The sequence below is a fragment of the Lactuca serriola genome, chromosome 4, assembly GCF_051521515.1.
Source record: "Lactuca serriola cultivar US96UC23 chromosome 4, Lser_US96UC23_V15, whole genome shotgun sequence".
Classification (NCBI taxonomy): domain Eukaryota; kingdom Viridiplantae; phylum Streptophyta; class Magnoliopsida; order Asterales; family Asteraceae; genus Lactuca; species Lactuca serriola.
This window is the reverse complement of record NC_136411.1, coordinates 47,280,008-47,302,783: the sequence shown is the minus strand read 5'-3', so window position 1 is coordinate 47,302,783 and position 22,776 is coordinate 47,280,008. Positions and strand designations below refer to the sequence as shown.

General features: G+C 34.4%; 4 protein-coding genes and 1 long non-coding RNA gene across 5 annotated transcripts; 2 read left to right on the top strand and 3 right to left on the bottom strand.

Moving 5' to 3' along the window:
- Positions 1-3,265: 3,265 nt before the first annotated feature.
- Positions 3,266-6,404, top strand: LOC145101495 (WD-40 repeat family protein / notchless protein). Its single transcript, XM_079038707.1, has 13 exons — positions 3,266-3,561; positions 3,678-3,759; positions 3,854-3,943; positions 4,090-4,215; positions 4,368-4,495; positions 4,585-4,784; positions 4,896-4,959; positions 5,108-5,218; positions 5,310-5,447; positions 5,588-5,730; positions 5,824-5,878; positions 5,966-6,022; positions 6,113-6,404. The coding sequence occupies exons 1-13, from the start codon at positions 3,403-3,405 to the stop codon at positions 6,194-6,196; spliced, it is 1,437 nt and encodes a 478-aa protein (XP_078894833.1). The 5' UTR covers positions 3,266-3,402; the 3' UTR covers positions 6,197-6,404.
- Positions 6,340-8,716, bottom strand: LOC145101500 (phenylacetaldehyde reductase-like). Its single transcript, XM_079038712.1, has 6 exons — positions 8,539-8,716; positions 7,513-7,682; positions 7,223-7,414; positions 6,995-7,160; positions 6,705-6,891; positions 6,340-6,605 (listed from the first exon to the last, which is right to left on the bottom strand). Exons 1-6 carry the CDS (start codon positions 8,654-8,656, stop codon positions 6,458-6,460), a joined length of 981 nt encoding a protein of 326 aa, XP_078894838.1. The 5' UTR covers positions 8,657-8,716; the 3' UTR covers positions 6,340-6,457.
- Positions 8,717-10,304: 1,588 nt separating this feature from the next.
- On the top strand, positions 10,305-11,618 carry LOC145101502 (uncharacterized). Its single transcript, XR_013705691.1, has 2 exons — positions 10,305-10,539; positions 10,604-11,618. It is a non-coding gene; the product is annotated as an uncharacterized LOC145101502 (long non-coding RNA).
- On the bottom strand, positions 11,306-13,233 carry LOC145101499 (phenylacetaldehyde reductase-like). The gene is made up of 6 exons (XM_079038711.1): positions 13,057-13,233; positions 12,518-12,687; positions 12,228-12,419; positions 11,983-12,148; positions 11,687-11,873; positions 11,306-11,582 (listed from the first exon to the last, which is right to left on the bottom strand). Exons 1-6 carry the CDS (start codon positions 13,172-13,174, stop codon positions 11,435-11,437), a joined length of 981 nt encoding a protein of 326 aa, XP_078894837.1. The 5' UTR covers positions 13,175-13,233; the 3' UTR covers positions 11,306-11,434.
- A 2,180-nt stretch (positions 13,234-15,413) lies between these two features.
- On the bottom strand, positions 15,414-17,448 carry LOC145101497 (phenylacetaldehyde reductase-like). The gene is made up of 6 exons (XM_079038709.1): positions 17,275-17,448; positions 16,732-16,901; positions 16,450-16,641; positions 16,136-16,301; positions 15,838-16,024; positions 15,414-15,757 (listed from the first exon to the last, which is right to left on the bottom strand). The coding sequence occupies exons 1-6, from the start codon at positions 17,390-17,392 to the stop codon at positions 15,610-15,612; spliced, it is 981 nt and encodes a 326-aa protein (XP_078894835.1). The 5' UTR covers positions 17,393-17,448; the 3' UTR covers positions 15,414-15,609.
- Between the last annotated feature and the right edge of the window lie 5,328 nt (positions 17,449-22,776).

Sequence of the window (22,776 nt, the reverse complement as noted above, 5' to 3'; positions counted from 1 at the left end):
TTTTCGACTTAACCACTTCAACCCAAAGCATCCAATCCTCAGGGAAGCTTCATTATAAGCTCCTAGCTGATAAAGTTGGCAACTTTATCAGTTTGCATGTCTTAATGGGACCCAAATTCCAAAAATAACCATTAAGACTCTCTGAAATCATCCTAACACATGCATGAAGAGGTCTAGACAACTAAGTTCTCATATTTATAAATCAAGGCAACCCAATACACTTAATAGGACAGGAGATTTACTCTAGAGTTCACCAAACTCACAAAGCTCCAATTTTGGGATATAAAACCCTAAAAATGGACCCAAAACCAAAACTATCACAACAATGAGCATATTTCGAACTTGATACCTCTGGAAGATGCACTAACAAGAGTAGAACACAGATCTAAAAGCTAGAAGCACTAACTATCCTCTTTCAAGGCTCCTTCTTCACCAAGAGCTTCACCAAGAACACTCAAACGAGCCTCCATACTCACACAAGCTAGGGGAAATGGGATTAGGGTTTGAGAGGGCTTGGAGACTGGAAATGGTGGCTGAAAATGAGGCCATCATGTTCCTTAAATAGGTTCACCTAAAAAATATTAGGGTTTCTTTATGGACCTAGTATGCCCAGCGTACTAGGTGGCCTCCACGATCATGTAAAGCGCATGAGTACGCTGCACGTACATAAGTGTACGCCCAATTGCCACCATTCTCAATAAGGACTAAACTTGCTAAAACTTCAAACTATCATAACTTCATTGTTATAAGTCCATTTCCAACGAACCTTATATCCACGGAAAGATAGCGAGAAGCACTATGCTTTTAGCAACTCACCATAACCTTAAAACTCCACGAACAAAACCCCAAAATTAATAAAAGACCAAGCCAACACCTTTACCGATACTCTTGGGCTCTAAAGCACAACCCGAACCCTTTTATCACACAACCTACCTTATCCATATCCAAAAAGGGCCTAATCCTTTCTTCTTCAAAGCCTCAAAACCTTCTCATGCCCGAGTTACGACCCACAAGCCTTAAATCACAAACGATCCGAAACAGGATGTTACATATAAAATTGTAAGCACAAAGTCTAGTGAGTTTCCCAAAATACCACATACCATACATACATTTTCCATGGGTTATCCCCGTAGCCTTTTCCCCTTTTCCCTAAAATGCGCTGGGCTACCCCATGGTCTGACATCCAAGTGCCATGGGCTACCTCCATGGTCTTTCCTTGAAATGTCATGGGCTGCCCCCATGGTCTAACATCCAAGTGTCATGGGTTACCCCATGATCTTCCATACAAATGTCATGTGTATATGCTATGTAGTATTGATTGCATGTATTGGTCTTGGGTATTATTCCCAACGCATGACGTGGTCAATACACGTGAGACGATCATAGAGAACCAACAATTATTCTAGAAGCAACCCCATTTATTTCCCCATTTTGGGTGATATGAATAGTATTACACCATATTTGGTGGAATATTATTCATATCCCCCAAAACGGGGATGAATTTTGAGTTGTCGGTTTTAGTCACTATTTTTGATATATTTATATATTTCTATCTTTTTATCTACTAGTTATAATTTAAATGTAATATTTAATATTTACAATATTTTGTTATACATAAATTATATTAATTAATTATAAATATAAAGTTTGTTTTTTGTGTATCCAATTCATATAAAAATTAAAATACATTTTGAAATTTTAAAACATGATAAGGTATTTTACAAAAGCTTATAATTTAAAATATATATTACAAAAGCATGTATTTATGATATTTTTATAAATGTATGTATAATATTATTGTAATGAAAAAAATATAGATTATATATTCATTAAAATTAAATTAATAGAAAAGATGTGTTTGATTATCTATGTAAATTGAAAGAATAAAATATACTAAGAACATACTTTTGGGGTAAAAAATAAAAAATAAAATACAACTATAGATGAAATAAAAATCCTTCCTAATAAATCAAAATCTTTTTTGCCACATGTCATCTTCTCCTTCATTTGGACACATAACATTTCTAGAATTTTTGAATTTTTTTATTTTCCACTTGTCATTTTATTGTAATTTTCATTTTATTAAATTAAAATTTCATATTTAATATGTAAGATAGTATATATGTAAAATATTTATTAGAAAAAGTTTATATATGTAACGTATTCAATGTATTTAAATTTTATTTTTCTCATATTTCTTATAAATTCAAACTTTTCATTTTTCTTATAAACTCAAACTTATCAAATTGTTAAATTTTCATATTTTTTTTTAAATCTACCATAATAAATAAGAATGATTTTGCCACATGTCCTCTCCTCATTTATTTTGACACTTGTTATTTTCTAAATTTTTTTTTGATTTATTTAATATCCACTTGTCATTTTTATAGTTTTTTTCTTTTTTATTCAAATCTCACCTATTAAATGTCACCTTATGTTAATTAATTCTATAAATATATTAATTAATGTACATAATAACTTTCTATTTTTAAATTTCTCTTTCTATTAATATATCTACCCTAATAAATGAAAATGACTTTGCCACATGTCATCTTCTCATTCATTTGGACACATGGCATTTTCTAGAAATTTTAAAATTTTCTATTTTCCACTTGTCATTTTATTGTATTTTTGATTTTATTAAATTAAAATCCACATTTAATATATAAGGTAATATATATGTAAGGTATTTATTAGAAAATGGTTTATATATGTAATGTATCTAATGCATTAAAGTCTTATTAATTTTAATAATTCAAAAAATTTCTTATTTTTCTTATAAATTTAAAGTTTTCAAATTATTAAAATTTTATATTTAATTTTTTTTAAATAAACCCATGTAATACATGGGTCTCACACCTAGTTAATTAATGTATATGTATATTAATGTAGATAATACATTCCATTTGTGAATTCATATTAATTAATTTTATTAATATAGATTAATTAAGACAAAATTACATAAATAGTCCATACGGTTTACCAAAAGGTCACAAACTTAATTATTATTTTTTTATGAACATAGTCTTTGTGGTTATCAAAACTTTCTATTAATAAACTCATGTAATACACGAGTTTCACACCTAGTAAACTTATATAATACATGAGTCTTACCCTAAGGTTAAAAAATAAAATTAGATCGGAAATGAAACAATATTTTATCTTATTTTTTATTAAATATTTAAAGAAAAAAAAATGAAAGTGATACTTGTTTGGAGAACCAACCCACCACACAAATTTGAAGGGGAAATTATGTATATCAAGTTTTTTGACCTAAAATTATGTTCGTGAGTGACGTCCGTCCTGCTCTAAACCCCGCCAAAACCCTAAATCGTATCATTTTTCTCGCTCACCTCCATCGTATCAAAAGCGGATTTCAATCAGCTCTGAAAACCTAGAAAAATGGAGGTGGAAGTAGCAGAAGAATCAAGGGAGTTGACTAACAACGTCATGTGTCAATTAGCTGACCCGGAGGGAACGCCGCTCGGTGCTTCCATGTATCTTCCCCAAAGCGTTGGCCCTAAGGAGCTTCAACAGATGGTTAACAAGTTGCTCAACAATGTAAACCCTTCTTATTTACGATTTATTGTATTTCTTCAACTAAAAGTTCGGTTTAAATGCGTAGCTTTGGAATTGGTATCTCCCCAAGGCTGTAAATCCTTTTCTGGTTGTTTCAGGAGGAAAAGCTGCCATACGCCTTTTATATATCCGATCAAGAGCTTGTTATACAACTAGGAGATTATTTGCAGAAGAAAAAAGGTAAAAAGAACCCCTAGAAATTCAAGTATAATATCGTCTTGAATGTTATATGCACTGTTGCTGACTCATGAAATGTTATTTCTACTTCCTTCAGTTTCTGTGGAGAAGGTAGTCACAATAGTGTATCAACCACAAGCAGTCTTCCGCATTCGTCCAGTTAATCGATGTTCTTCTACAATTGCGGGTACCTTTCCAACACTTTGCTAATAAATTTCAATTGGTGGCTATCTTTTGAAGATGAATTCCACCTCAATGCGTTTCTTTTATCCCCATCAAATACACCCCTAATACATTGTTTTTATTTCATTTCTTCAAATTTTGTGTTTGCAGGTCATACAGAGGCTGTACTTTCAGTTGTTTTTAGCCCTGATGGACAACAGCTGGCTAGTGGTTCAGGTGACACAACTGTTCGCCTCTGGGACTTGAATACCCAAACGCCTATGTTCACCTGTACAGGTTAGAAACCAGTATAAAAAATTTACTTTCTTTAAAGATACAAAAAGAACATTTACAAACTCAAGTTCCATGTAATGAAGATGATGGTTTTTATCATAACTTCATAATCACAAAAACCAAACAAATTGTTATATTTTTACATATCTATTCAGGGCACAAGAACTGGGTTCTCTGTGTTGCATGGTCACCAGATGGTAAACATTTAGTAAGTGGAAGCAAGTCTGGAGAAATCCAAATCTGGGACCCACGGACAGGAAAAGCTTCTGGCAATCTGCTTACTGTAATTAAATCCTCTCTTTATCCATCCCCCAATCTTGTTATTTGATTATTTTATATGCTCTCATCTCACATTAATACATAAACTTTCAGGGCCACAAGAAATGGATTACTGGTATATCCTGGGAACCAGTACACCTCAGATCGCCATGTCGCCGCTTTGTCACCTCCAGCAAAGATGGTGATGCACGAATTTGGGATGCTACATTGAGGAAAACTGTTATTATTCTAAGTGGTCATACTCTTGCAGTCACTTGTGTAAAATGGGGTGGAGATGGAGTCATATACACAGGGTATTTAACTATTTATATATATACATATATCATAATTTGTATCTTGTTTCAAATTAAAATTATACCAATAAATGGTAATTAAAAAAGTGAACAACATTTTACATGATACAGATCTCAAGATTGTACAATCAAAGTATGGGAAACAACTCAAGGAAAATTGATTCGTGAGTTGAAGGTATAATAATTAATAAGTAATAACCACACAATGACACAAGCTAACTAATTCGTGTTCAATCATATATGATTACATGTATTAATCTGTAAATGTATATATATATATATATATATATATATATATATATATATATATATATATATTATAGGGTCATGGACATTGGGTGAATTCATTGGCATTAAGTACTGAGTATGTTTTACGGACTGGAGCTTTTGATCATACACGTAAACAGTATTCATCTCCAGAAGAGATGAAAGAGGTAAATTGTTGCTCCTTTTTTTGTTCTTGTGTTTTTAGTAGTCATTTATTGGTATGAGAATTGAATTTTTTTTTTATTCTTAATATAACAGGCAGCTTTAGAAAGATACAACAAGATGAAGGGTGATGCTCCTGAGAGGTTAGTTTCAGGTAGTGATGATTTCACTATGTTCCTCTGGGAACCTTCTAAAGACAAGCGTCCCAAAACTCGAATGACAGGTCATCAACAGGTACTAGTTTTACAATTATTTACTCATAATAACATATTACATTTCTTTATAACCATAATTAGCAATTTGCAACAAATAAAGTACAATGCCTATATTGTTAGCAAAATGAATCAAGATTTTTGAATTGAAAATATTTACAGCTGGTAAACCATGTTTACTTTTCACCTGATGGACTATGGATTGCAAGTGCTTCATTTGACAAGTCTGTCAAGTTATGGAATGGGGTTACAGGGACGTTTGTTGCTGCCTTTCGGGGTCATGTGGGTCCCGTTTATCAAATAAGGTTTACGTTTTCTTTCACTTTTATATAAATATTAAATTTAATATAATTTTCCCCGTTTAGCTTCTCACAAATTGTATATGGCTTTTGGTGCAGTTGGTCTGCTGACAGTAGACTTCTCTTGAGTGGTAGCAAGGACTCCACCCTCAAGGTAAAATCAAGTTTTTTCTTTTTTAGACTCTAGTAACAAAATAAATAGTTAAAATAGTTATGATGTTATTGTACATATGTTTTTTAGGTTTGGGATGTGAGGGAAAAGAAGTTGAAACAAGATCTTCCAGGTCATGCAGATGAGGTTTGTTTTTAGTTCTTTTCTCATGGAAGATGTATCAGAAAAAAAAGATGATTAAAAAAAAGTAATATTTTTATTTTGTATATGTTTTAGGTTTTTGCTGTGGATTGGAGTCCAGATGGTGAGAAAGTTGCATCGGGTGGTAGGGATAGAGTTTTGAAGTTATGGATGGGTTAAAGTGTCATAAAGTTAAGAAAGCTTTATGTATATCAAGATATGTAGATTTTAAAGCATCATATATACACTGGTATTATGAGTTTTGCATAATTTAGGTGGTTTCCAAGTGTGACAAACCATGTGGTTCAGTTTTATTTTGATAATTTGTGTAACATGATCATTGTATTTTTTATTTATAACAGAGTTGAAAACAGTAGACACGATATAATACATTGTTCATTTGGTAACTTCAAACAAATCTAGAAAACATCATCCGGTGTTTTAGAAGCTTAGAAACTTCTTCTCTTTTAGGCTTTCAACAGTGTCCTTGATGCTTTCCTCAACTGTAGTAAACTTAACGCCTAAACTTTCTGCCTTTGTTCTCGATACAAAGAAAGGTGGTGTCCCAACATACTTGCTATCTTTATACCTGTCAAAAATTAAATAAAAAAAATATATTCCAGATTTTGCGTTTTGTTGGGTCCATATAAAGTTAAAAATAAGCTAAAAATAGGTTATAAATACCTACCTTTCAGAATAGTCAAGAGAAGGATAGTTTTGGTTTATGATCTTCATGATATCTGAAGAGTGATATATGTTTGCTACTAATAAGTATCTTCCATTTGCTTGGGGGTTCTCAAATGCTAAAATATGAGCATTAGCAACATCTCTCACATCAACAAGTCTATAAATTCCATCTGGGAATATTTCCTTTCCTGCATATGTATAATACATCATTCAACACCTTGCACAACATAAAAATTTAGACCATGAATCCATCAATCATGTATATGAATACTAGTTGTAGAAAAAAATTACCGGTTTCAATTAAACGAATAAATCCCTCAGAAGTGATGTTGAGAGTTGGTTGTAAAATAGGGCCGATGACAAACCCGGGATTTATAACCACCAACTCGAGACCATTCTTTTTAGAAAATTCTACTGCAGCATTCTCAGCCAGGGTCTTTGCAAGGGGATACCATAACTGTAATATATAAAATAGTATTTGATTAATAAAGAAGTTAAAAGTTTTAAAAACAATTATACCTCTTTTTGTTCACAAGTTTCAGGATCTGAAAACCAGGTTTCATCCACCACAGCACCAAAGTCTGGAGGTTTTACACCATATAGAACTGCAGCTATGGAAGATGTTAAGACCACTCTTTTGAGAGATGGAACTTTTGCAGCAGATTTAAGAACATTAAGTGTCCCCTTCACTGCAGGATCTAGCAATTGTGCCTAATAGAAATTAAGAAAAAAAACAATCAGGAATTGTATAATATTTGTGTTGATAAGATATGGGAAAGTTAATTGAGAGCAAAAGAAGGAAAAGCGACCTGTTGGCCAGAAACTGGAAACATAATAGGTGACGCTGTATGGAAGACACATTGACAACCATTAACAGCAGATTCGTAAGATCCTTCTTCAAGCAAGCTAGCTTCAAACAAAGAAAGCCTTTCCTTAGCTCCATCAAAATCAAGTAGGTGTTTTGTCTTCTTTGGATCATCTGCACCACATTTCAACGGAACATCAGCTATCAGAAGATATCAAACATAAACACATCTCAAGAATGAAAAAGGTCAAACAGTTGATGATTGATTGTTAAACTTACTACGTAGACTTCAAATCAACAATCTGAATACCTCTTAAACACTATTTGGTTTAAAAGACGGGTCAATTTTGGTCCCAGATCAACAATCTGATTCTGATTAATTATACAATAAAGCTAGTAGTTTGATTGGATTCCAACACAGAAAATAGCATAAACAACGAATTTTTGATCCCTAAAGAAGGTAGAAATTTATGTTCTGAATCAGGGCCGGCTCGGAGATTTTAAAGGCCATGTGCTAAAAAAAATGAGGCCCTAAATATAATTTTTAATATATAAGGTAAACAAACTTAAGACGGTGAATTGTCGTTATGGAAAACTTAAAAGTAAACAAATTAATTAAAAAGAAACATATGGAATTTTATAAAAAGTTCAAGGGTTAATTATATAACTTTTAAAAACTGATTTGCTAAACATAAGTAAGGGTTGATTATGAAATATATAGCATAAAGTAAGGGTCAAAACTGTAATTTGAATTTTAAAAATCAAAATGTCGTGAATATGAGTCGAACAGATTATCGCTTGGTTGAAAAGGAAAAACGCTTTTGCCAGTTGCGCTATACACATTTTACGGAAAATTTCGAAGAGTTTCATATATATTTAATTATTAAATATATAATTTAATTAAAACTCCTTATTTTTTTGGGGGCCTGTGCGGCTGCACCTCTTGAACTCCCTTAAAACCGGGCCTGTTCTGAATGTTTTGAAATGATAGCAGATTAAAAGTCAAAATTAGAGAGAAGGAGAGGCTAACCGAGGGATCGGACAGTAGCATGAACAGTGTAGCCACGTTGAAGCAACAGGTTGACGAGCCATGAAGCTATGAATCCCGATGCACCTGTGACACAGACCACCTTCCCTTCTCCGATCATCTCTCTGAAACCGAGGAGTTTGTCCGACACTTGAGCAGATGAAGAGCGTGACGTTTTGTAAATTTGTATATAGGAGAATCAGAGGGAAGTGCCGCCACCTTTTAGCATGGGCCTTAATGAAATAAAATATACATGGCTCATTTTACATGTTTTTGGAGTTCTTTTTTATTTTTTATTTTTTTGAGTAAGTTATAGTTTGGTCATGTGTTTTGCACTAATCGGCAATTTTTTTTATCTAAATTTTAAAATTGGTAGGTGGTTTCAATGGTCTTTATAGGCTTTGACTTTTACCGTCAATGACCCTCCCTTAACATATAAAGTGACCAATTTAGACATGTTTTGTCTTTTTGTTATCTTGTCATTTTTAAATTTGTTAACCATTTTTAAGAATTAAGGGATACACCACCCACCACTCATTAGTTGGACAACCACGTCACTGTACAAAGGTGCCACTTCCTCCATCATACACCACCACAAAATTAAATCAAAGCGGTAATAAACAAATTTAAGACAAAAACAAAACATACATTCAAAACTAGAAAACCTAAAAAATCATATTCAAAATCATTAACCTACAACATCAAAAGAAACATCAATTTTAAACGGTTAAATGGTGACATAAGCTTCAAAAGATTATTCATGAATCATAAATTCTAGGGTTTTGTCGATCATTAATTTAGCAAATGCAATTATCTGAAATCACAATTGTTCTTGATGGGGCAACGAAAGTGTGATGGTGGTGGTGTCATGGTATAGGGGACTAGGTGAGGCGATCATGATGGTGCCGTGGTGTAGTGTTTTTCAAGAATCGAGAGAGGGTGGAAAACATAGCTGAGGGTCGAAGAGGTGTCGACAGTATGGTAATGGAGAAGAAAGAAGGGAAGATGAAGGATGTATTGTTAATGTATCCTACATTGGTGCCACACACTCTTATAAGTGTTTCTATATGATAGAGTCTCCATTATCTTCATATGACTCTTTTATAGAGACAATCTTTGACTATACATATATCTTATACGGTATCACAATTTGCCCATTGAAAATAAAACATTTGCGAGTCTAGTCATGATTTTTGAATTGAAAATATTTAAAACCATGTTTACTTTTCACCTGATTGGCTATGGATTAAGCGTGTCAAGTTATGGAATGGAGTTACATGAGCGTTTGCTGCCGCCTTTTGGGGTCACGTGGACCCCGTTTATCAAATAAGGTTTAGATTTTCTTTCAATTTTTAATAATATAAATTTAAGAGAAATTAAATTACCTCCTACCTTTTATGCCTACAATTATTCCTACCCACTAAAATTATGACAAATCATCATTCAATTTAATTGTAATTGATATATTCCTAATATAGCCTTAATGAGTTAGTTAAAAAAATATAGAATGATGACACTTGTCATAATTTTATTGGATAGGAAGAGACATAAAAAATAGGAAGCAATTTAATTTCTTTAAATTTAATGTTATTTACCCAGGGTAGCTTCTCACAAATTTTATAGGGCTTTGGTGAAGTTGATTTGCCCACATTAGACTTCTCTTGAGTGGTAGTAATGACTCTACCCTCATGTTTTCTTTTCTTTTTTTAGTATCTAGTAACATGATAAATAGGAAAATACACAACAAGATTTTGCAAAGCACAACAAATTTATGCGAATGGACAATTATACCCTTTCATTATTTTACATTTTTTACCCTTCTACTCTAAAACCCTTCCCTACGTATAACCCATTCCCACGATCACGATAAGATACGGATTCAATTCAATCATCGTCCACTGCTTGCTTCACCTTGTTGCCGCCTCCGGCTTGCTTCATCGTCTCTGTAGCCTCCGGCTTATCCCACTGCCGTCGTTCATCAACTGCTTCAGGCTTGCTTCATAGGTACGCGCTAATTTTCGTTACAATTGCGATTTTGTTTCTAATTTTGACCGTTTCCCTGTATCAGTGTGTCTCTTATCTTATTTGCAAAAGCACTAAGTTGGAATTGTGAACTAATTTACAATCTTTTCTTCTAAAATCATGAACTGATTTTGATTTGATTAATTATGGATTCAATTTTCTGATCGTTCCAGTACAATTGCAACCTCAATGCGTCTCTTATCTAGTTTGCAAAAGCACGAATTTGGAACTGTGAACTGATTTGAAATCATTTCCTATATAATCATGAATTGATTTATAATTGCTTAATCATGATTCTATTTTGTGATCGTCCCTGTATAATATCAATGTTCTAATTTTGTATAGTTTCTTGCACAATATTGTATCAGTCTATGGTTATCAAATTTTCTAATTTATATCCAGTCTTCAAATCCAAACATCAATGTGAACTTATTTGGAATGAAGTTCTAGTTTTTTGATCGTTTACTGTACATCTTTGTGGCTTCACAGCAAGGGGTAAAGTGTAAAATTTGGTTAAATAGAGAAAAGGTTAAAATTGTCTATTTATTAAAATTTGTTGTGTATGGATAAATCTTGTTGTGTACGGATCAGCTCCCATAGGAGTACGATGCTATACATATCAAGATGCAGATTTTAAAGCATCATCTATACACTCCTAAACTGCAAATTTGGGCAGTGGTATTTTGAATTTTGCATAATTTAGGTAGTTTCCAAGTGTGACAAACCATGTGGTTCCGTTTTTTGATAATATGTGTAACATGATCACTGTATTTATTTTTTATTTTTTATAACAGGGTCGAAAACAGTAGACACCGTACAATATTGACATTGTTCATGTGGTAACTTCAAACAAATCTAGAAAACATCATCCGGTGTTTTAGAAGCTTAGAAACTTCTTCTCTTTTAGGCTTTCAACAGTGTCCTTGATGCTTTCCTCAACTGTAGTAAACTTAACGCCTAAACTTTCTGCCTTTGTTCTCGATACAAAGTAATTTGGTGTCCCAACATACTTGCTGTCTTTATACCTGTCAAAATTTAAATAAAGAAACAAGTATTTCAGATTTTGCCTTTTTTGGGTTCATATATATAAAGTTAAAATGAACCTAATAATAGGTTATAACTTAATTACCTTTCAGAATAGTCAAAAGCGGGATAGTTTTGGTTTATGATCTTCATGATATCTGAAGAGTGATATACATCTGCAGCCATAATGTATCTTCCATTTGCTTGGGGGTTCTCAAATGCTAAAATATGAGCATTAGCAACATCTCTCACATCAACAAGTTGATAAATTCCATATGGGAGAAATTCCGTTCCTGCATATAATACATAATACATCATTCGACACCTTCCACAACATAAAAAATTAGACCATGAATCGATCAATCATGCATATGAATTTTTTTTGTTGTGGGAGACAATTACCATTTTCAATTAAACCGATAAAGCCCTCAGAAGAGATGTTGAGAGTTGGTTGTAAAATAGGGCCGATGACAAACCCGGGATTTATAACCACCAACTCGAGACCTTTATTTTTAGCAAATTCTACTGCAGCATTCTCAGCCAGTGTCTTCGAAAGGGGATACCATAACTGTAAAATACAAAAATAGTATTTGATTAATAAAGAAATGAGACCCTAACTACACAATAAAGGCTTAAAACAATTATGCCTCTCTTTGTTCACAAGTTTCAGGATCTGAAAACCAGGTTTCATCCGCCACAGCACCAAACTCAGGAGGTTTTGCACCAAATAGAACTGCAGCTATGGAAGATGTCAAGACCACTCTTTTGAGAGATGGAACTTTTGCAGCTGATTTAAGAACATTAAGTGTCCCCTTCACTGCAGGATCTAGCACTCGAGCCTAATAGAAATTAAGAAAAAAAACAATCAGGAATTGTATCATATTTGTGTTGATAAAATATGGGAAAGTTAATTGAGAGCAAAAGAAGGAAAAGCAACCTGTTGGCCAGAAACTGGAAACATAATAGGTGACGCTGTATGGAAGACACATTGACAACCATTAACAGCAGATTCGAAAGATCCTTCTTCAAGCAAGCTAGCTTCAAACAAAGAAAGCCTTTCCATAGCTCCATCAAAATCCAGTAGGTGTTTTGTCTTTTTAGGATCATCTGCACCACATTTCAATGGAATCAGAACAAATCAAACATAAACAAATCTCAAGAATGAAAAAGGTCAACCAGTTGATGCAAAGTCCGTCGGAATATTGATTACAAAACTCACTACGTAGACCTCAAATCAACAATCTGAATACCTCTTAAACACTAACAGGGATAAGAGATGGGTCAATTTTGGTCACACAATAACAATCTGATTCTAATTAATTATTCAATAAAGCCAGTAGCTGGATTGGATTCGAATGCAGAAAATAGCATAAACAACGAATTTTTCATCCGTACAGAAGGTAGAAATGTAGGTTCCTAAGGTTTTGAAATGATAGCAGATTAAAAGTCAAAATTAGTTGAGCAGGAGAAGCTAACCAAGGGAGCGGACAGTAGCATGAACAGTGTAGCCACGCTGAAGCAAGAGCTTGACGAGCCATGAAGCTATGAATCCCGAAGCTCCTGTAACACAGACTACCTTACCTTCTCCGATCATCTCTCTGAAACCGGGGAGTTTGTTGGACTACGAAGAGAGGGACACTTTGTAATTTTGTATATTGGAGAATCAATTGGTATATATAGGAGAATCAATGGAAAGTGCCGCCACCTTTAGCATGGGCCTTAATGAAAAAAACAAAAAAGGAAAAAAATACATGCCTCATTTGACATGTTTTTGGTGGTTTTTTTAGTAAATGGCAGTTTAGTTGTGTGGTTCGCACTTTTCATAATGCATTGAATTTTATAGAGTGCAATGGATTGCCACGTCATTTTTCTATATTCCATACAACTCAATCAATTTTTTCCTACAATGCATTCAACTCTACAAAGTTCAATAGAAAGTTACAAAAGCTAATTTATAGCATGTATTTAACGTTAAAAAACTTTCATTTTTCCCATTGAAAAGTTCAATGGTCATTGAACTTCAAATTCATTGAATGCCAATGTGACATCTCACTATGGTAGAGTTTCATCTATTGAATGACAACTAAACTTAACACCTAATTCAACTCTCTCATTGAACTCACCATGGTGGATGCTTCATCTGCAAGTTTGTTCTAAATTTTAAAATTGTTATGATCGTCCTCGTGGTTTCAATGGTCCTTATAGGCTCTGACTTTTACTGTTAATGGTCCTCCGTTAACATATAAAATGACAAATTTATCCATGTTTTATCTTTATGTCTTGTGCTTTTTAAATTTTATTAACAATTTTTAAGAATTAAGGGATACACTACCCACCGTGATTCGTCGCTCAACCCCGCCACCATTCAACGGCGCCACTTCCTCCATTGTATACCGCCACAAAATTAAAATCAAAGCAATAATAAAACATATTTAAGACAAAACAAAACATACGTTAAAAACTAGAAACCTAAAAAATCATATTCCAAATCATTAACCTACAACATCAAAAGAAACAACAATTTCAATCGGTTAAATGGTGACATAAGCTTCAAATTAAAAGATTATTCATGAATCATAAATTCTAGGGTTTTGTCGATCATTAATTTAGCAAATACAGTTATCTAGAATCACAATTATTCTTGATGGGGTGGCAGGAGTGGGATGATGGTGGTGTCATGGTGTACGAGACTAGGTGAAGCGATCATGGTGGCGTGGTGTAGTGTTTTTCAAGAATCAGGAGAGGGTGGACAACATAGATGAAGGGCGAAGAGGCGTCGACAGTATGGTAATGGAGGAGAAAGAAGTGAAGATGAAGGATGTTACTGTTTGAGTATCCCACATTGGTGCCACACTATCTTATAAGTATCTATATATGATGAAGTCTCCATTCTCTTCATAATGATTTTTTTTATAGAGACAATTTTGGACTACACATATATCTTAGATGGTATCAAACGAAAGGTCACGTGGGCAATGGCGGTCTAGAATATTAAACTACATGGTTTTATAAAAAAATAGGTGGGTGAGGGGACCCACCGATGTGCATAGCCTCGCCACTACACGAATTATATATAAAAAAAATAGGTGGGTGAGGGACCCACCAATGTGCATAGTCTCGCCACTACACGAAGATCTTGTGTTTAACAAATAAGGTTTAAATTTTATTCAACTTATACTATATGAATTTGACAATATTATCTTCGTTTAGCTTCTCACACATTGTACGGATTTGGTGCAATTGGTCTGCTGCTGAAAGTAGACTTCTTTTGAGTGGTAGCTATTAGCCTAATAGATTGTTTGGGTTCATTTTGTGTTTGGACCTTGTTTAGCCCTTTAGCAAACCTTAGTCCATTTTTCTCTTTATTTATATTGTTTTCTCTAGCTTTCTTTTTTGTAACACTGATTATGTCAATATAAAAACCTTACTTCTCTTTTGTTAGTTTACAGTAGCAAGGACTACCCTCAAGGCAAAATCAAGTGTTTTCTTTTTCATTTTCTTCTTTTACATGATAAATAGTTATGATGTTTTACATATGTTTTTTACGTTTGGGATGTGAGGGAAAGAAATTGAAGCAAGATCTTCCAGGTCATGCAGATAAGGTTTGTTTTTATTTCCTTTTTTGTTTTGTTTTACTTGAAGATAAATGGAAGATGCATCAGGAAAAAAGATAATAATCCAAAAACTCAAATAAGAAAGTAGTATTTTTCTTTTCCATATGTTTTTAGGTTTTTGCCGTGGATTGGAGTCCTCATGGTGAGAAAGAGAAAGTTGCATCGGTTGGTAGAGATAGAGTTTTGAAGTTATGGATGAGTTAAAGTGTTGTCATAAAGTGAAAAAAAAAACTATATGTATATCAAGATGTAGATTTTAAAACGTCATACACTCATAACCATGTGGTCCAGTTTTTTTTTGATAATTTGTGTAACAGGATCATTGTATTTCGTTTATAACAGAGTTGAAAACAGTATAATACAATACATTGTTCATATGATTATTGCAACAAATCCATGAACATCATCTTGTGTTTTAGAAGCTTAAGAACTTCTTCTCTTTTAGGCTTTCAACAGTGTCCTTGATGCTTTCCTCAACTGTAGTAAACTTAACGCCTAAACTTTCTGCCTTTGTTCTTGATGCAACGAAAGGTGGTGTCCCAACATATTTGCTGTCTTTAAACCTGTCAAAATTTAAATAAAAAAATAAGTATTCCAGATTTGGAATTTTTTGGGGTCCATATAATGTTAAAAACACCCCTACCTTTCAGAAGAGACAAGAGCAGGATAGTTTTGGTTTATGATCTTCATGATATCTGAAGAGTGATATACATCTGCAACTATTAAGTATCTTCCATTTGCTTGGGGGTTCTCAAATGCTAAAATATGAGCGTTAGCAACATTTCTCACATCAACAAGTGCATAAATTCCATCTGGGAATATTTCCTTTCCTGCATATACATAATAACATAATACATCATTCAACACCTTGCACAACATAAAAATTTAGACTATGAATCGATCAATCATACATATGAATATTAGTTGTTGAAGACAATTACCAGTTTCAATTAAACCGATAAAGCCCTCAGAAGAGATGTTGAGAGTTGGTTGTAAAATAGGGCCGATGACAAACCCGGGATTTATAACCACCAACTCGAGACCTTTATTTTTAGCAAATTCTACTGCAGCATTCTCAGCCAGTGTCTTCGAAAGGGGATACCATAACTGTAAAATACAAAATAGTATTTGATTAATAAAGAAGTTAAAGTTTAAAAAACAATTTATATATATATATATATATATATATATATATATATATATATATATATATATATATATATATATATATATATATATATATATATATATATACCTCTTGTTGTTCACAGGTTTCCGGATCTGAAAACCAGGTTTCATCCACCAAAACACCAGACTCGAGAGGTTTTACACCGCACACAACTGCAGCTATGGAAGATGTTAAGACCACTCTTTTGAGAGATGGAACTTTTGCAGCTGATTTAAGAACATTAAGTGTCCCCTTCAAGGCAGGATCTAGCACTTGTGCCTAATAGAAATTAAGAAAAAAAAACAATCAGGAATTGTGTGTTGATAACATATGGGAAAGTTAATTGAGAGAAAAAGAAGGAAAAACAACCTGTTGGCCAGAAACTGGAAACATAATAGGAGACGCTGTATGAAAGACACAATGGCAACCCTTAACAGCAGAATCGAAAGATCCTTCTTCAAGCAAGCTAGCTTCAAACAATGAAAGCCTTTCCTTGGCTCCATCAAAATCAAGTAGGTGTTGTGTCTTTTTAGGATCATCTGCACCATATTTCAATGGAACAGTAGCTAATGCTATCAGAAGATATCAAACATAAACAAATCTGAAGAATGAAAAAGGTCAACAAGTTGACGCAAAGTCGGATTGATTATAAAACTTAGTAATTAGAATTCAAATCAACGATCTGAATGCCTCTTAAACAATATTAGGGATAAGAGACGGGTCAATTTTGGTCGCAGATCAATAATCTGATTCTGATTAATTATTCGCTATAGCTAGTACTTGGATTGGATTCGAAAGCAGAAAATAGCATAAACAACGAATCTGATCCTTAAAAAGGTAGAAATGTAGGTTCCGAATGTTTTGAAATGATAGCAGATTAAAAGTCAAAATTAGAGAGAAGGAGAGGCTAACCGAGGGATCGGACAGTAGCATGAACAGTGTAGCCACGTTGAAGCAACAGGTTGACGAGCCATGAAGCTATGAATCCCGATGCACCTGTGACACAGACCACCTTCCCTTCTCCGATCATCTCTGAAACTGGGGAGTTTGTTGGAAGCTTTGTAATTTTGTATGTAGGAGAGTCAATTGGTATACAGGAGAATCAATGGGAAGCGCCGCCACCTTTTGCATGGGCCCACTCTTATGCTTTAATGAAAAAAAAAAAAAAATACATGCCTCGTTTACATGTTTTTGGGTTTTTTTTAGTAAATTACAGTTTGGTCATGTGGTTGGCACTCGTGGTATTTTGGTTCTAAATATTAAAATGCATAATAAATTATATATTTATTTATTTTTATTTGCTCATTGATTTTTTCGTCTATATTTATCCCTTCAACTTGTGTTTTTATGTCTGAATGACTTAACAGAAATATATTTATCACTTTATACAAATTTAGTCCTTAATATTTCTTTTCAAATTTAGTCTTTATTATTTTTTTTTTGCAAAATAAATTGTTGTTTTTTAAACATTCAATATTTTATAACCGGTTTCTTTAGGTTTTATTATGATATTTTATAACCGGTTTCTTTAGGTTTTTAAACATTCAATCATTAATAATGAGTAATCTAAGTTGTTTGATTGTTTAGGTCTTGTGTTTTGAACGGAATAACTTCTTCATTAAAATCTTAGTTTTTAACAATCTTTATATCCACACGTTTGTATTTAAGTCTACTTCAACTTTCTTTTAGATTACTCCCGTTAAAAAGTAATATATTTTTACTTATGATTTTTATATACATGCGTTCTTTATGAATGTATGTATGAACGTTTTTTTTTTTAATAAAATCGTAAATAAAAATATATTATTTTTTAACAAGAGTAATTTAAACGAAAGTTGTAGTAGACTCAAATATAAATACGTGGATATAAAGTTCATTAAAATCTAAGATCGTATGAAGAATTTACGACATTCAGAACACAAGACCTAAGCACCAAGCAATCGAGGTCGCAGTGACCATAAGCATGAACAACCTCGAACACCTCATTAATGATTTTCCTATATAGGATACAGTGAGAAAAACCTAAATAAATCGTTCATAAGTACTGAATGTGTACAAAAACAACAAAAACTTATTTTGCAACAAAAAAAATACTAAAGACTACACGTGCTAAAAAATATTAAGGACTAAATATGTACAAAATGAAAAATATATTACCCTACCAAGTCATTTATTCCTGTTTACCTGAAGTAGTCGGTAACAAGGACTGAAATGCGTACAGTTAAACAAGTTGAAGGGGCAAATATGGACGAAAAAAAAATCAGTGACAAAATGTGTAAAAATTGAAAAATATATTACCCTTTTAAGTCATTATCCCTTTTAAAATTGTTACGGATGGTCTTCATGATTTCAATGGTCCTTATGGCCTTTAGACTCTCTGACTTTTACCCTTAACGACCCTTTGTTAACATGTAAAATGACCAATTTATCCATGTTTTGTTTTCTTGTTATCTTGTCTTTTTTTTTTTTTTTAAATTTTGTTAACCATTTTTAAGAATTAAGGGACACACCTAGGGATGAGCGTTTGAACCAAAAACTCGAACCGAACCGAATTAGGCCCGAAGAAGTAATTCGGTTTGGGTTTCGGATATTTATATTAGGATTATTCGGTTCTCGGGGTTTTTGGTTCGGGTTACCTAAATAAGAGCTTATTCAGTTCTAAATACCCGACCCAAAATTGAAGAGTCATTTATTTTTAATACTAATTTACCTAGCTACACCGAAATTCAGTCGATCGCTCCTTATTCCTCTTTCATTAATTGTTGACAACATTGATGATATTTTTAAAGACGATGAGGTCGTGAAAGCTTTGGAAGAGAAAGAGAAAACAACCAATCAATATTTCTAAATAGTTAATTCGTGTTTGGTAAAGGATATGGTTAAAAAATTAAGATTCATATTTTAGTTTTGAGTGTTGAATGTTTAATGTTTAACTTATATACTTATATATGGATTTTTTTGGTTTAATGTTTCGAGTTTAATATATTGCTTCATAACTATATCTCAAGATTTTAGTGTTTGTATTTTACATTCTTATATCTCAAGAATAGTTAATTCGTGTTTACAATAAATTTGTAATCAACAAATTTGTTTCTATAAAAGTTCTGTTATGAAAGCATAAGCTACAAAAGTAATAAAAAACAGTGTTTATAATCATACTGTAATTGTTATTCAGGTTATGGAATCATAATACTATTTATTTGGTTCTTTTCAGTTATATTAAGCTGTTAATCATATTGTGAGTGTTATTCGAGTTATTCGGGTAACAATTGACCCAGACTGATTAATACCTGGAACGAACCAAATCTGTATTAGGTTAAACAGTATGGGTTTTGGTTCCTCTAATCAACCCTATTCGGTCTTGGGGTTATTTAGATTTGGGTCGATTCGGTCCGATTCCGACTATCCGCCCAATCCTACCACCGTTCACCGATGCCATTTCCTCTATCGTACATCACCACAAAATTAAAATCAATGCAGTAATAAACAAATTTGAGAAAAAACAAAATATACAAACTAGAAACCTAAAAAATCATATTCAATCTCATTAACATACAACATCAAATGAAATATCAATTTTAATTGGTTAAATGGTGATAAAAGCTTCAAAAGATTATTCATGAATCATAGATATAGGGTTTCGTCCATCATTAAATTAGCAAATTCAAGTATCTGAAATCACGATTATTCTTGATGGTGGTGAAGTCATGGTGTAGGGGACTAGGTGATGCAATGATGGTGGCGTCATGGTGTAGTGTTTTTCAGGAATCGAAAGAGGGTGGACAATAGATGAAGGGTGAAGAGGTGGCGATAGTGTGGTAATGGAGGAGAAATAAGGGAAGATGAAGGATGGTAATGTATCCCACATTGATGTCACACAATCTATAAGTGTCCATGTAACATCCGAATTCTGAGGTATTAAAAATATTAATTTAATTTAATTGCAATTGGAAGAGGCTCACGACGTGAGCCATAGTGGTCATGTCATGAGTAGGACCCTTGACTGTTTGACCCGTGTTCTCAGACCTCACGACGTGAGGCATAAGACCTCACGGCGTGAGTCATGCCTGATGATCCTAAACCCTGAAAATCGGGTATAAAACAGAATTAGGAGGCTAGGGTCGTCCATCCTCAGCCTCTTTCACTCCCAAGTCACTGAAAAACCCTAAATTCGGCCTTCTTGAACCCTTGAATCCATTGTTGGTGGTATTGGTGTGTTATAGTGGTTGATTTCCTTGAAGAAGAAGAAGAAGCTCTTATGGAGGTTCCTTTAGACGAGTTAAGCTCCTTCTAGTGGGATTTATGAGATCATAATGTAACGACCCGTGTCCGGTATGGTAATTCCTTGGTATTTATTTTGAAGTTTTGCAAGAGGGACTCGGCGAGTTCATAGCCTGACTCGCCGAGTAGGGTCGCGACTTCGAGCACGTGTGAGCCGGGGACTCGGCGAGTCCATATCCCTGACTCGGCGAGTCCATCCGTCTGGGTGAAACCCTAAATCCCTGGGTTGCCCACTATTTAAGTCACATTATAGCCCCATTCTCGCCTCCCTCACCCTGAGAACACTGTGAGAAAGAACCCTAATCCACCCTTGTGTGAGCTAAGTGTTTTGTGCCATTTTGTGAAGGTTTGAAGAAGGAGAAGAAGCAAGGAGCAAGGAGAAGAGGTGTAGTGCAAAGATCCAAGGGCAAATCTGAGTTATTTGAGGTATTTTCGGACTTTCCCTCTTGTTATATGCTTTAAACCTCCATTAGAGCCCTCCTAGGATCTAGTTGATGCTTGTTCCAAGCCTTATGTTTGCATGAATGCCTTAATAAGTCGAGATATCTATAGATCTGAATGATTGGGTGTTGTAGAGCCCAGATCTACTGCCTTTTTGGAGTTACTTTGCATATTAACCATAGATCTACCCACTTTGTGCATCTTTTAGCCTTATTTCCCTTATTCATGAGGTTGTACACGTAAAGTTGGAAACTTTACGTGGTAAATCAGCTTATTGGACTCAGATCTATCAATTGTATGTGTTGGATTCAAACAAAATCGAGTAAAAATCAGTTGCATGGCGGCAACTCGGCGAGTCGGGAAGAACGACTCGGCGAGTTGGGTCGCGAGTCCCCGATTCCTTCATTTTTATCAGTGTCGAGTGGATCCAGTGAGTTAGAGAGTGGACTCAGCGAGTTGAGAGTAGACTCAGTGATGGAGGGACTCGGCGAGTTGTTCATACAACTCGGCGAGTCCAAGGCAATCTTCTTAAGCTCAAGAACAACTCGTCGAGTTGTTCATAGGACTCGACGAGTCGGATGAAGATTGTCTGAGTTCTTGGATCGAGAGAGTACTCGTCGAGTCGATGCCATACTCGACGAGTAGCAGCGAGTTGAGTCGAGGAGTGAGAATAGGGACTCGGCGAGTTGGCGGCCCAACTCGGCGAGTCAGGTCAACTATGGGTTGACTTTGACCGAGAGTTGACTTTGTCTGAGAGTTGACTTTGACCTGGGGTAAAAGAGTCATTTTACCCAATGCAGTGTTTAGTATTTGATTGAGTATGTTTATGGACTTGTAGCCGGGGAGATACCGGAGCAGCAGCAGTTAGCCCACAGAGCTATTCACTCAGCAGCCAGTTCACGAGGTGAGTCTCCCTTCAGTAGGAACGGGTCTACGGCCACAATGCCGGCCCGTGTAATATCAGTAGTTACGGTCTTTAGTTGATGTAGTAGCTAGCTGGCTTGACGTCTTTGTGATTCAAGCATATTTGTGTTATGTGTTCCGGACTTCGGTCCGATGCAGTTAGTTCCGGACTTCGGTCCGATGCAGTGAGTTCCGGACTTCGGTCCGATGCAGTTAGTTCCGGACTCCGGTCTGATGCAGTTAGTTCCGGACTCTGGTCTGATGCAGGGGACAAGGTCCCGGTCAGTTCCGGACTTCGGTCCGATGCAGCTAGTTCCAGACCTTGGTCTGATGCAGTGGGCAAGGCCCAATATGTGATTTATATGTATTGTATGGTATGTGGTAGTTTAGGGGAGCTCACTAAGCTTCGTGCTTACAGTTTCAGTTTTGGTTTCAGGTACTTCCGCTTGTAGAGAGAGGAGCTCGGGATGATGGCATCGCACACACCACAGCTTCAGCTTTTATCCTGGGAGTTGATTGGTTCTTGATTTTTATATAACATGGATATGATACAGTTTTCCGCATAGTGTTTTTATTATTATTTTGAGATACATCATGTATGGTTTATGATATGACACTCAGATTATGGTTTTTGGTTATGTAGAAAAACGAAATTTTTGGGTCGTATTTTTGGGACGTTACAAGTTGGTATCAGAGCCCTGGTTTGAGGGATTCGGATACACTTCCGGGTGTATCTGAACTCAAACTAAGGGGGAAATAAAAAGATTTTTTTTTTAAAAAGGAAAATGT

Excerpts from the sequence above, each read along its gene's own strand:
- LOC145101495 (XM_079038707.1), top strand. The coding sequence starts at position 3,403 with ATGGAGGTGGAAGTAGCAGAAGAATCAAGGGAGTTGACTAACAACGTC. Across the intron at positions 3,760-3,853 it reads TTATTTGCAGAAGAAAAAAG|TTTCTGTGGAGAAGGTAGTC; the intron begins GTAAAAAGAACC and ends TACTTCCTTCAG. Across the intron at positions 4,960-5,107 it reads AATTGATTCGTGAGTTGAAG|GGTCATGGACATTGGGTGAA; the intron begins GTATAATAATTA and ends TATATATTATAG.
- LOC145101500 (XM_079038712.1), bottom strand. The coding sequence starts at position 8,656 with ATGATCGGAGAAGGGAAGGTGGTCTGTGTCACAGGTGCATCGGGATTC. Across the intron at positions 7,161-7,222 it reads AAACTTGTGAACAAAAAGAG|TTATGGTATCCCCTTGCAAA; the intron begins GTATAATTGTTT and ends TATATATTACAG. Across the intron at positions 6,606-6,704 it reads TCTCTTGACTATTCTGAAAG|GTATAAAGATAGCAAGTATG; the intron begins GTAGGTATTTAT and ends AATTTTTGACAG.
- LOC145101499 (XM_079038711.1), bottom strand. The coding sequence starts at position 13,174 with ATGATCGGAGAAGGTAAGGTAGTCTGTGTTACAGGAGCTTCGGGATTC. Across the intron at positions 12,149-12,227 it reads AAACTTGTGAACAAAGAGAG|TTATGGTATCCCCTTTCGAA; the intron begins GCATAATTGTTT and ends TGTATTTTACAG. Across the intron at positions 11,583-11,686 it reads GCTTTTGACTATTCTGAAAG|GTATAAAGACAGCAAGTATG; the intron begins GTAATTAAGTTA and ends AAATTTTGACAG.
- LOC145101497 (XM_079038709.1), bottom strand. The coding sequence starts at position 17,392 with ATGATCGGAGAAGGGAAGGTGGTCTGTGTCACAGGTGCATCGGGATTC. Across the intron at positions 16,902-17,274 it reads TGCTACTGTCCGATCCCTCG|ATGATCCTAAAAAGACACAA; the intron begins GTTAGCCTCTCC and ends AATATGGTGCAG. Across the intron at positions 16,025-16,135 it reads TATCGGTTTAATTGAAACTG|GAAAGGAAATATTCCCAGAT; the intron begins GTAATTGTCTTC and ends ATGTATATGCAG.